This window comes from Gekko japonicus, unplaced genomic scaffold (genome assembly GCF_001447785.1).
Source record: "Gekko japonicus isolate JY-2015 unplaced genomic scaffold, Gekko_japonicus_V1.1 scaffold1146, whole genome shotgun sequence".
Lineage (NCBI taxonomy): Eukaryota > Metazoa > Chordata > Lepidosauria > Squamata > Gekkonidae > Gekko > Gekko japonicus.
This window is the reverse complement of record NW_015173707.1, coordinates 419177-433333: the sequence shown is the minus strand read 5'-3', so window position 1 is coordinate 433333 and position 14157 is coordinate 419177. Positions and strand designations below refer to the sequence as shown.

Below are 14157 nucleotides of genomic sequence, written 5' to 3'. Positions count from 1 at the left end.
AGCCAGAAAGGGGGTGGGAAGCACTTAGGTCGCTCCGGTCCGGAGAAGCGAACTCACAGGAGGAACGGGGCGCCTGGCAAGGCAGGGGCGCCTTTGCCTCGGGCCACGGAGGCAGCAGCGGGAGGGCGCCAGGCTGGGGCGATTGGAGCGGCCTTGCACCGCCACCACAGTCCAGGCAACCAGGAAGGGTGCGCCGTCGGGGTCTGCGGCGGGCACAAAGGAAGAGGAGGTGGGTTCTCCTGCCCTCCCGCCCTCCAGTAAACAAGGGGACCGGGTCGCAAGCCTTGGCCCACCTGGGCAGGGACAGACGAAGCCGGGCAGCTTGGTTCACCAGTGCCTCGACCACATGGAGGGGCAGGCCGGGCACCTTTGACGAGCCAGGTTGGGAGAGGATGGAAACGGGGGCCCGCGACCAGGCAGCCTGGTGGCTGGGTGGCTTGGCCCGGCGGAGTCTCGATTTGGTGGCACTGGCAGGGGGTGGCTGAGGCCAAGTGGCCCACACCCAAACAGCCAGCCTAGCGCCTGTTGTCTTCACTCCCACAACGAGCCTTCTTCCTAGTTTAATGATATAAGGCATGACTTCTCGACTGCAACATACATTCATCTGTACCACTAACTGCCCTCAGCTATCCTACTTTTCTCTATTGTTTCCTATGAGGAAAAAATCCCATGCTTCCTTCAGAGCAAAGAAGCCAATAGTCAAACACACAAGAGCAATCACTGGTCAAAAGACTCCAAATGCTAAAAGAACCAATATCAAACCAGAGAAATCCAAACCAAGCTGCTAAAGAAAAATATTTTTAAAAAACTATTTTAAAAGATCCAGGAAGGGCAGTGTCTCCCAGCCAAAACAAAACACACAGAAAAATTTAAAGTAATATTCTATTCAATTTATTACGGGTCTATATGACCGAAGTCTTGACCAGAAGAGAATGCAAAAGGGGTAAAATATGTACATAAAATTGACATAAAATATGACAAGTACATAGTCACAATCAGTAAACATATAAAACCCAGGTATAGCCCAGAGAATAAAAAAGACCTAACTACACTTGGGGCGGAGCCAACTAACTAAAATCCTCCGAAGATTAAAAATCGGTGTAGGTGTTTGCAAAGATGATAAAGCTTTCAGTGTTTCTTGAGAGCGGCAACCTTAGCCAGGAACCACGCCACATTAGCTGTTATCAGTCCATTGGCATTTGAATCAGATAACAATACTGAAAGCACCCAATAAAGTAATATTTTAAAGTGAATTCCACATTGAAGATGTCCAGGTACAGAACAAGAAGCTTTTTTCAGGAATACATCCACAAATAGACCAGCACCTATAAATAGCTCACTACAAAGGACCCAGTCCAAGTGCTGTACAAAACATAAGTTATTATTCAAAAAACCTCCATGCTCTGGGAGTGAATGGAGAGTCTCAGACTTATTTTTATGTATTTATTGCTTTACAACCTTATAACTGTAGCTTGTTATTTAATTCTGTTTTTGCAGATCTTAAAACATCTTCATCATGTTACATGTTAATTTGCAGTTCAGCCCATTAATAAGTTTGAACCTTACCTTCCATTCCACTGTATCTGAAAAAGTGTGCTAGCACACGAAAGCTCATACCTTGAATAAACCTTTGTTGGTCTTAAAGGTGCCACTGGACTCTAAATTTGTTCTTCATCTTTCTACATAGTTTTCTTCATACAAAAACCTCATAAGGAGAAACAGACTCAGGAAGTGGAACACCAAAGCAATGTAGGGTTAAGAAAGAAAATTGTAGGCTTCAGGCTACTGATTTCAAGACTGACAGAAAAGGTGTTACTACAGAGTGGTCACAGTCGCTTATAAGTTGAAGCTCTTTGGGAAACGGGAAAAAGGTCAACACGCCCTATCAGAACAGAATGTCAATTACACAGCTGTGCCTTTTATTAGGCAACATGGGATTTAAACTGTTGGACTATATTTTGGAATTGTGTGCCTAGGCACAAGATATTGGACTGTACTATATTTAATGTTCTTAAACCTAAGTTGCTTTGGTGTTCCACTTCCTGAGACTGTGTCTCCTTATAAGATTTTTGTATGAAGAAAACTATGTAAAAAGATGTTTTTTGAATAATATGTTTTGCACAGCACTTGGATTGGGTCCTTTATAGTGGGTTTTCTCAGGAAGGCGGGGAGCAGAAATCCAAGGCACAGAGCACAGCTGCAGCAGCACCCAAAAAATCTAGCCCTGAAATGAAGTCAAGCAGCAGGCCTGCTTTTTACCCTCTTTGCCTATGCTCAGAGAGCCATGAAGGGCTGTGAGAAGACTGTCATGACTGGGCATACAGCTCTAGTGATCCCTCTAAAGTTTGAGCCCATTGCTTTAGGAAACCCTTAACATTGAAGAAAAATAGGCCTGGAGCCTTAAAATGCCAGCCCCAAATATTTCCAGAACTTTGGAGGAACTGATTACTGGTATTTTATAGGGAGGGGGGGAGACAGGGGGCGAGAGAGTGAGGATCAGAAATATCTGAATGCACATCCCTGGAGCATAGTTCTTAAATCTTTAGCTGTTTAGGAAACTACCCTTTAAAATGTAAAGAGCCAACATTTTATAGGTGCTATCAAATAGTTCACAGGCAGATAAGTGTTTTCCATTAAGAATATTTGAATGGGACGGTTTGCCATAAAAGAAAATTACAACTTGCTTCTGTACAGAAAGATACTTACTGTCTCTCAGATTTTCCCAAGCCCACTGGTCATTTTTGAAGAACAGATGCCGCTTGATTTCTTCTACACCATTTCGGCCTAATCTGACTTCCCTGTAAAATTGAATTAGTTTTGAATATAATATTTTAAGGTATGGTCCTGATGGCCAAGAATTAAACTTGTATTTATAGTTATTAATAATGTGAAATTGTCACAGAATGCAGAAATGCCAATCTGTTCATGGTTGCTTGGATGGTGCTTTTTAATTGCTAAAGTTAAAACAATCATGAGTTGTTAAACAGGTTAACAGTAGCAAACAGCAGCAAGAAATCTTCACTAGATGCCTTATAGCATGTTAACATAAATTCCTATTACCGTAAAAATTTCCACAGAACAGGGATACACATAAATGCATTCTCTGTGAAAAAGGCACACAATTATCTTTGCCAGATACGAAGGCTATGCCAAAACAATAACACTGAGGGGCTCAGTCTTGTTCCATACATACCTATGTAGGGGGGAGAACCTACTGTACAAAATATCACCTTGTTTATTAGCATTCAATACAATCCCCAAGTGTATTAGTATGTAGTACTCTCTACAGATATCAGGAATGAAAGATATGTAAATGCATCATATCCCTATTCAGCTGCCCCCGGCAAGTTATACAAGCTCTGATATTACAAACACATGTAAATGCAAATGTATGCAGTAGTACTTTTCTTATAGAAAAGGCTATTTCCAGTGAGAGAAAATGGGAGCAGAAAAGTGGCAGAGAGGGGCAGATCTTCACCATGGACTTTTTCTATGCTCCAAATCACATCTCTCAGCAGCAATTCCCCTTGCCAGGGTTTCTAATATGTGTTTTGCATTGTGTAGAAAGTCAAAGTGGAGACAGAAACGGATGGGCATGGAATGAGTTAACCCATCCTTGTCCTGTTTCTCTAGGGTTGCCAGGTCTTACCTTCGTTCTAGCGAGGAAGTCCCAGCCCCTCTCTGGGACATCTCTGGCACATGTGTGTGCCGTGATGACGTCACCCAAAAGTGATGTCATTGTGTCAGGCACATTGGGGACGGGGGTACTATCATTTGAGGGGAAAACAAAGTTTTCCCTCAAACGATAAGAGCGTCCCCCCACAACGTGCCTGGCCCGATGACGTTAACTCCAGGTGACGTCATTGCGCCGGTACGTCCCCGCAATCCCGGCACTTTGGGGGTGAGGTTCCCCTGGCGGCTGAATCTGGGGGACCTGGCAACCCTATGTTTCTCTGTTGTAAGTAAGTTTTATGTGAAAGGGCCAAGGAGGCTACCATTACTTGTTTGATAGTACCAGATTTCAGAAACATTTATTTTCCATAATTTTCACAGGCTAATAAAATGTTTGCACATCATATACCCCCTCCCCTCAAAATTCATGTTCCTGGGCCACTATCGACCATGACAATGCTTGTTACAGAACAGAACTCTTTCAAAGCTGAAACAGTCTCCAGTCTATACTACTAAGACAGTTATAATTCCATCAATACTTTTGCTTGTAAAAATAGAATTTTAGTATAAGTTTTGTACTTTGCATTTCATAAACTGAACTTCCTAAGATTAAGGAAGGCTCACTCATATTAAAATTTGGATTGAATAATATTATACAAGTTAGAGTACATTTGGTGTAAAGAAAAGAACTGCCACAAAAAAACCCTGGAAACAATATACTAAGAAATTCATTCAAATTAAAATTTTTAGCAACCTCAGAACAAAACTAAATGTGCTATATGGGCTTATGCATAATCATTATTAAATCATGATTACTATTTAACAACAGCAAACTTGAAGCCTAGTTTGAATTTCTTTTATTCTCCAAGGCACCTCTTAAAGGCTATCTTACAGCAACAACACTATATTTTATTATCAGGACAAATAGCCTAACAGCATTATAACAGAAAGTAAAAAAAGAAAGAAAGAAAGATTATCATCACCAAAAACTGAAGTGAATCACACAAAAATCTTTCCAAAACTCACAATCTGAATCAGAATATTGTATTTTACCTGTCAGTTAAGAAGGCACAAATAAGATTTTTTGCATCTTTTGAGATATCATTATCTTCGGGGAAGCTCAGAGAATTCTTATGGTTCATAATTTTACTGTATGTTCCAACCAATGAATCAGCATAAAAAGGTGTATCCCCTATTTTTAAAAGTACATATATACACAGTGAGAGAAATGAAAAATTAGGTAACAAATAATAGCTACAGGAAGCAAAATGCTCAGGAAGACAAAAGATAAAACAGGTCAGACTGTAGCCTATATAAGAACTAGATAAGAAACCAGGGTAAATGAGCAGAAGCATGCATTTCTCATTTTAAGATTTTATATAGTCAGTATGATCCTGTTAAAACTCAAATATCTAAAATTATAAAATGGAAAATGCTAGTTACCCAGGTATGCTAAGAATCCAACAGCAGTGCTGAATGTCCATGGTCTTAACTGAGCAGATTATATAAAAATATTTCATGTTCTGTCTAACACACAGTAATGATTTCCAGAGCATCAAAAGCATACTGGAACCATTAGGGGGGAATTAGAGGGAAAATGTAGACTCTAAAGGTTACAGTTTTTATTATTTTAAAAATCACATATCTCATGAACAACAACAACAACAAAATGCTGTTTTATGCAATAATGAAGGGCCAAACTACATGTTCATGTTTTTGAACAGCTGGGCCCGTGTTCCTTGGACTCAATTCAGGTTCCCCACAGCCAGACAGCAACTGTGGGGAATGGCTTTAAAAAATAAAGGACAGCCCAAACAGGCTTGGAATAATGCTGCAGGGAAGACAAGTCAATATCTTATCTACAAAACACTTGGGCCAAAGAAGGTAAGATAACAGAAAGCATGGCAAGTAAAATAATGAAAGGAATTGAGGAAATCAAAGTGATTAAATTTAATGAAATGGAGCATAAATTTCTTACTAAATGGTATAAAACACCAGCACAAATAGCAAACATGTTCCCAGGTATGAGTCCTAGATGCTGGCATTGTAAACAATCGAAGGGATGGTATTCCCATATGTGGTGGAAATGCCCAGAGGTCAAGGTTTTCTGGACAAAGATACTACAAATTATAAAAAAGACATGTAAAGTATCATTGACCATCAACTTTAATTTAATGCTAATGGGTATAGTAGGAAACGCAGCAATTAGCAAAGAGAACCAAGCTATGTTTAAAGCCATGATACTAGCAAGTAAAGCAGTAATAGTTCTAGGCTGGAAGAGCAAAAATAAATGGACAGTAGAAATCTGACATAATTATTTGTTTGATCTCATACAGTCCGACATAATCGAAAAGCTGGAATGAAAGTCCACATGGGAAGATAAGACTATGGGAATCAGGACGAAGTAGAAGACCTACCTGGAATGGATACCAACAGAAGGAAGAGAAGACATTCAGAGTAAGATTCGGACTTTGTGCCCGTGGCTGGGAATATAGGACTAAAATCACCGGAATATCAATGGGGGGTTGGGGGAGGGGAGAGGGTCAAAAACTACTACGAAATGTATGAGTAAAAGATAATATGTAAAATTTGTGGAAAATAATTAAAAAATAAATATATTTTAAAAAAGGAATGATGCTGCAGAAGAGAATGGGCTCCTGCCTTCCCCTCAAGTAGTTTTCCCATGTAGAAACAGCACTGAGAAATTATTTCCCCATTTCTGCTGTTTCATGCAGATATTCATTTATAATAATAACAGCCTATTTATATTTTTTCCAGAAATGCTGACAAAAACTGCCAGTTGACTCTATCAAAGTCCTTTTCTGCATCTACAAAGTAGAAGGTAGATGGTTCGACACAGCACGCAACATAAAATTCTACACAAAAACCATCCGGACCTGGAGCTTTCTCTTGTTTCAATTCACTTACAACATCTTAAGTTCCTCAAACTCTACTGGCAACCATGTTTTTATGTGTAAGGTTAATTTGTGGCAAACTCAGTTTTTTCTAAAAATATATTTTAATTGTTGCACTTTCTTCTCTATATAGCTCTGAATAAAAATTCTTCTGCAGTCTCCTTATAGGCCTAAACCTAACTTTTGATCATAATTTTGATTCTATTATTTCTGTATTTTAAAGTTTTTAGATCCTTATTTATAATTTTAGATGCCATTATATTTTATAATTTTACTGCTCCCTTAACTGTATCTACTTGTCTTCTATTATACTGGTCTATGACTGTAATAAACTTGATTGAGTCAGTCTCCTTATATGAAAGAAGCATTTTCCTTGCTGCTTTTTTGATAAGGGTAGGATTTTTATCAATTAGTTTTCCAGCAAGTAGCCTTACAACAGGTATACCATTTTCTTTTCCATTTTCAAATAATTCTTGTCGGTCATTCACCAAAGATCTTGCTGTAAGACACGCATTATATGTTTTAAATCTTTCCTGCAAAGAAATATTTTTTGTCTTCATCATTACCTGATAATTTATCCAATATTTTATTTCTCCAACAATTTCTAATTGTGTCTTTTCTCTGTTCTTCATTAAATGGCTTTGTTGTGAGATCAACTTCCCTTTTATGTATGCCTTAAACAACTCCCACAACTTTGAAAATTATTTCTTTCTTAATAAATTTCAGATTCCGTTTTAAGTATTTATTTAATGTCCAATTAGGTCTTCTCTTAACACTTACAAATTCAATTTGCACAATCACTGGATGTTGATCTGCATATATACCAACTTTAACTAGGCTACTTGCAAATGAGTGAGAAACCCGTAAAAAATCTCTCCAAGAAAAGGGACCATGTGGATGAAAGAAAGAAGTTTAGTCTCTTACTGTAGGATAAAGGTAAAGGTAAAGGTTCCCTTGCTCGAAAGCCAGTCGAGTCCGACTCTAGGGCTGCGGTGCTCATCTCCGTTTCAAAGCCGAAGAGCCTGCGCTGTCCAAAGACGTTTCCGTGGTCATGTGGCCGGCATGACTATACACCAAGGTGCACGGAACGCTGTTACCTTCCCACCAAAGTGGTACCTATTTATCTACTTGCAATGTCTTGCTTTCGATCTGCTAGGTTGGCAGGAGCTGGAACTAGAGATGGGAGCTCACTCCGTCATGCAGCAACCTGGGTCTTGAACTGCTGAACTACTGACCTTCCACAGCCTGCAGTTCAGCACCTTAACCACTTGAGCCACCTCATCTGTAGGATAATGGTAGCTATAAAAGTTTTTTAAGAGGGCTATTTTTTGTTTGTTTGGCTTTTTGTACTCCTGCAAAACTATTAAGCAAAATCACTTGCTGGATTACTTCTGGCAAACTGGGCATGAGGAAACATTATGAGACTTTTCAAGATAGACCAGACATACAGTATGTGTTCATCGTCATTTTTGTAGCACAAGTATAAAGACATCCTGAAAAGAAAGTTGCTTTCTGTTGCTAAGCTAGAGAAAAAGATCTCCCAGTGGCTGGCCTGCAGGCTGCACAGAATCCATTTGGGACTGCACAGGACAACGACAATGAAAAGAGCCATTCTGAATCAGAAGTTCTGTTAGGCAACACCTCCAGGTTTCTTCCCTCAGAGCAGACAAAGCCAAAGAGCAGTAAATATGTCTTTATTTAGGCTGGTGCACAGCCAAAGCCTTTGAAAAAGAACTCTTCTGAGTCCAGCTCTATCTAATCATGCCTTCAGGGGAAACTGGCGATAGCAAGAGCAAGCAGCTGTGATGGGTGGACCCCTAGGTAGTTAAGGCACGGTGCAATCCTGAGTAGGCCCCGTTTGAACCATAATGACACACTGGAAATCCAGAACCATTTCTTCTTTAAATATAGTTTATTCTTCAATAGAATGAGTATCAGTGACAAAAAGAAAATTTATGAGAGAAACAAGACTCCTCAGCCTCAAGAATGAAGTGAGGATAAAAACAGAGAGCAGTGGAGAACCTCTCTCCACAGCAGCAAAAAGAGAACTGGGGGAGTAGCGCCCCTCCTCCTAGTCATGTGACTGCTTTGGCGGGAAGGCACCAGAGGGAGGAGGGGTGCTCCTAGTCTACTAGAAAGCTTTGGAAATCTTTTCCGCAGCTGACCTGCACACATGCAGTCCCAATGTAGGACTGCACAGAAACTACGAAAATGAACCGGTTATATAATTATTTCTACTTGCAAACCAATAATTTTTTTGTTATATCAACCATAGACTCAACATGCTTGCTCAGGAAACACACAAACACATCCAAAGAAAACTTCTTGGGAATGAGCTACAAAAGGGATCTTACTAAATAATTAGGAACGTGGTTTGTGCTAAAACTAATTGTAATATTACTTTCATTCAAACATAATGTCAGTTTTACTGAGATCAAGAGTTTGTCTTGCACAGAATTATATACAAAATAACAATCTGTAAATAGCAAATACATAACTGCTAAATTAAAACAGCTATTTTAAACAACTCAGAAAGAGAAAGAGTAAGAAATACAATGAATGCCATTTACAAAACACAGATCCTTCTGATACTCACCAACAAGCATTTCATACAAAAAGACGCCAACTGACCACCAGTCACATTCCCGCCCATAGTAACCATCACCACCTTGAGATTTTAATACTTCTGGAGATATATAGTCTGGAGTTCCAACAGCTGTATCACATCGTACCATACCTTCCTATACAGGAGAAAGAAAATTCACTCAGTGAATTTTTCCAAATTTCTTCCTTTGAAGAAAATTGTAAAATTTGGCTTAGAAAAATATTATTATAGTTGAAGCCCATCAGATATTTGAAACACTGTTATAAAAAAAAAAAAACTCCAAGAAAAACATGTTATTCAAAAGCATAGAGCAACGGTGGCCAACATTTGGCCCATGGACCAAATGCAACCCACCTAGGCTTTCAAGCAAAAAAAAAAATTGAGCTGCAATTTCACCATGAAACTGGGACATTATGAAGAATTACTGACAAGCATTTGCCCAATCAATGTGCCTCAGTTTCAAGAGGAACTGGCTGGGCTGAAGTGAACTATGCCCATTAAGAAGACATGGTATCCCCTGGAATTTTGGGGGACTACTATAAGAATTCTGAAACTATCATGAATTTTTTGGCTATGTGGCCACACTTTGGGCATCATTTTGAATCTACCTGACTCAGAGACTACAATGTCTTCCATCACACTGCTGAAACTGAACCAGAGGTAAAAATGGAGTCAGCAGTGAAATGTGCCACGGTTACATACACCTTATATTACTCAAGAATGGTTCAGTCTGTTAAACAACCATATTCTCATTCACTTGACCAAAACTGATAATTTATTAGCACTAGGCCTCTATGTCCTTCATATGAATAAAGTTGATTAAACTGTTTTTGACTGCTTATGTATTACTACTGAAATAGCTAACAGACTATATTTTAATAGCTAACAGACTATGTTTCATTATTATTGTCAATAAGAATTAATGCTGCCAGCATAAAAACAGATTTCTGATCATGCGTCCCACTACTGAAAAAACCTAGGTGCTCTTGGCATAAGAGGTTAATGCAGCATTTAAACATACCAACCTTATTCATCTTCATACAGGTACCAAAATCTGCTAGTTTTAAATGACCAGATTTATCAAGCAGCATATTATCAGGTTTTACATCTCTAGAAAGAATAAAGCAAATGTTTTTAATTGTTTCCAGAAAAAAGATTTGTACATGCAATATCACAAGTAGTATACATTTGCAAATTTTATATGTTCGACTGAGCTCTCTGAGGAACAACAAAATAAAAATGTGAGAAAAATTATTAAGCACCAAGTATATGACAAATGTATAAAGCCAATATGAGAATACATGGGTTTACTGGCAACTTGTGGTCAGGGGTGAGCAAAATAACCCAGTTCCTTACATGCAAAAATTGGCTATATGAACCTTAGAAGGTGAATTTGAAAAACATGGGGCCAGTCTCAAATCAGTTCTCATTTGTGTTTCAACATCCTTACAGATGAGGGCAGAAGTAGAAAATAATGCTGAACTGCAGGCTGGAAGGTCAGTAGTTCAGCAGTTCGAGACCCGAGTGCCACATGATGGAGTGAGCTCCCATCTCTGGTTCCAGCTCCTGCCAACCTAGCAGTTCGAAAGCAAGAAATTGCAAGTAGATAAAAAGGTACCGTTTCAGTGGGAAGATAACAGCGTTCCGTGTGCCTTGGCGTCCAGTCATGCCGGCCACATGACCACGGAAATATCTTTGGACAGCGCTGGCTCTTCAGCTTGGAAACGGAGATGAGCACCGCAACCCTAGAGTCAGATTCAACTAGCTTTCAAGCAAGGGAAACCTTTACCTATACTTCCTAGCACCACCCTCAACTTCTTTGTTCTCAAGCTGAAAATTTTACTACATTCAGGGATGGTTATCATAGAAAGATTAAATCAGTGGCGATGCTTACCTTTTATTTTAATACAAAATACTAGCTGAAACACTGGTTTCAGATATTAAAAACAGCATACAAACCTGTGAATAAAGCCCATGGAGTGAATTGCATCTAATGCAAGAACAACCTCTGCAGTATAAAATCGTGCCCATTTCTCAGGAACATCATAGTTGCTCATTAAATTCACTAGGTCCCCACCAGGCATGTATTCCATCACCATATAAAGGTAACGGTCATCTTGGAACGCATAAAACAGCTACAGAAGGAAATAAACAAAATCACTGACTATCTCATTCATCAAAACTTCTTTTAAAGTATGTCTTCCTAAATACATAAATAAAGTAGATTAAAACACCCTTCTTTAAAAACATAACTCACTTTAATATTTTTTTTAAAAATCATCCCAAGGCTACCACAAGAATAATTTCAGTCCTGCTTTTTTGTTGTGCTTACTAGAACAATTAACATGTTATCAACCAAAAATCGATGAGACAGTTTACTGTCCATATACAGTGCAGCCACATTTACCTGAAAATGTGTATAACCTATCTAGAGGTGCAATTACTGATGCCAAGTAATTGAACCAGTTCTCACAATAAACCCAATGAAGACAACCATAGGAAATGTTGCAAATTTATTATATTGCTTGAATTAGTCTATTTATTGTCTAATAAAAATACCAGGGTAAACTTGGGTAACTTTCTAGCACAATTTATAATTTGCTGAAAGCTCCTTTACAATTACTAAATAAAGACAGGTGATCAGAGGGAAATATTGGAACTGTACATATTTGTCATCAAAAGGAGCTAAATGTAGTAAAATGTTTTTCTTTGTACCCTAAGGCTTACGACATTCCTTGTATCACAGAATACAAATCTCAAAACAATTTCACTGATGTTTTTAGTCTTCTGAAATCAGTTTGAAACCAGACACAAACACATGAACACCACACACTGCTGTACTTGTCCATCTACCCAGTGAGTCATTACTGTCAACCTTAACAGCATCAGCTACCTGCATAGGAGGTGGTGGTGCTGTATTCAGTGTCCCCAACAGACAATGTCAAAGCTAACAATAATCTTACTGGAGCTTAATCTTAAAAAAAGCATATAGACCTGTTTTATGTGACCAAAACCTGGCTGCATACAGATACACCTATTTTACCTCAACGGATCAAATTAAGGGCAGGGAATTACAAATTTCCAGCATAAACAGCAAGTTCAAGCAAGGGAAACCTTTACCTATACTTCCTAGCACCACCCTCATCTTCTTTGTTCTCAAGCTGAAAATTTTACTACATTCAGGGATGGTTATCATAGAAAGATTAAATCAGTGGCGATGCTTACCTTTTATTTTAATACAAAATACTAGCTGAAACACTGGTCTCAGATATTAAAAACAGCATACAAACCTGTGAATAAAGCCCATGGAGTGAATTGCATCTAATGCAAGAACAACCTCTGCAGTATAAAATCGTGCCCATTTCTCAGGAACATCATAGTTGCTCATTAAATTCACCAGGTCCCCACCAGGCATGTATTCCATCACCATATAAAGGTAACGGTCATCTTGGAACGCATAAAACAGCTACAGAAGGAAATAAACAAAATCACTGACTATCTCATTCATCAAAACTTCTTTTAAAGTATGTCTTCCTAAATACATAAATAAAGTAGATTAAATACCCTTCTTTTAAAACATAACTCACTTTAATATTTTTTTTAAAAATCATCCCAAGGCTACCACAAGAATAATTTCAGTCCTGCTTTTTTGTTGTGCTTACTAGAACAATTAACATGTTATCAACCAAAAATCGATGAGACAGTTTACTGTCCATATACAGTGCAGCCACATTTACCTGAAAATGTGTATAACCTATCTAGAGGTGCAATTACTGATGCCAAGTAATTGAACCAGTTCTCACAATAAACCCAATGAAGACAACCATAGGAAATGTTGCAAATTTATTATATTGCTTGAATTAGTCTATTTATTGTCTAATAAAAATACCAGGGTAAACTTGGGTAACTTTCTAGCACAATTTATAATTTGCTGAAAGCTCCTTTACAATTACTAAATAAAGACAGGTGATCAGAGGGAAATATTGGAACTGTACATATTTGTCATCAAAAGGAGCTAAATGTAGTAAAATGTTTTTCTTTGTACCCTAAGGCTTACGACATTCCTTGTATCACAGAATACAAATCTCAAAACAATTTCACTGATGTTTTTAGTCTTCTGAAATCAGTTTGAAACCAGACACAAACACATGAACACCACACACTGCTGTACTTGTCCATCTACCCAGTGAGTCATTACTGTCAACCTTAACAGCATCAGCTACCTGCATAGGAGGTGGTGGTGCTGTATTCAGTGTCCCCAACAGACAATGTCAAAGCTAACAATAATCTTACTGGAGCTTAATCTTAAAAAAGACACAAACACATGAACACCACACACTGCTGTACTTGTCCATCTACCCAGTGAGTCATTACTGTCAACCTTAACAGCATCAGCTACCTGCATAGGAGGTGGTGGTGCTGTATTCAGTGTCCCCAACAGACAATGTCAAAGCTAACAATAATCTTACTGGAGCTTAATCTTAAAAAAGCATATAGACCTGTTTTATGTGACCAAAACCTGGCTGCATACAGATGCACCTATTTTACCTCAACTGATCAAATTAAGGGCAGGGGGACAGAAATTACAAATTTCCAGCATAAACAGCAAGCTAGCTTTTGCTTTATGATTGTGGTGTTGAATATATGGGATGTTAGGGTTCCTGCTAGTTTATCTTCTTCCTATCTTACCAAAAGATGCACCAGCTTAGCTAGCGGACATGGCATCTCAGTAGGTGTTCAGGTCCCTACAATGACTGTCCTGGGGTATTTCAGCATACTTACTGAGGGCAGCTTTTTCTAGGCAGGTTCAGGGAATTCATTGACCCCATGCCATTCACAGGAATATCTCAAGAAGTATCAGATTTCTGTTATCTGATTAGTGGAGTGGAATAAAAACTTGTGTCATGATTCCATCATAATCTGCTGACAGACTCTTTCTTTTCTGAATCCAGTTTGAACATCTGG

General features: G+C 38.6%; 1 protein-coding gene across 3 annotated transcripts in view; it reads right to left on the bottom strand.

Annotated features, from left to right (window-relative positions):
• ROCK1 (Rho associated coiled-coil containing protein kinase 1) overlaps positions 1–14157 on the bottom strand; it is a 174688-nt gene that overhangs the window by 87739 nt on the left and 72792 nt on the right. For 2 of the 3 annotated variants that reach the window (XM_015423304.1, XM_015423305.1), the window contains exons 1-5: positions 11152–11247; positions 10218–10302; positions 9184–9328; positions 4726–4864; positions 2707–2798 (exon numbers count right to left, since the gene is read on the bottom strand). In XM_015423304.1, the coding sequence (XP_015278790.1) occupies positions 2707–2798; positions 4726–4864; positions 9184–9328; positions 10218–10302; positions 11152–11168 (478 nt within the window). In that variant the 5' untranslated portion in view covers positions 11169–11247. Of the gene's footprint in view, positions 1–2706; positions 2799–4725; positions 4865–9183; positions 9329–10217; positions 10303–11151; positions 11248–12482; positions 12659–14157 lie in introns of those variants that run through there. The other variant, XM_015423306.1, reaches the window with a different exon arrangement.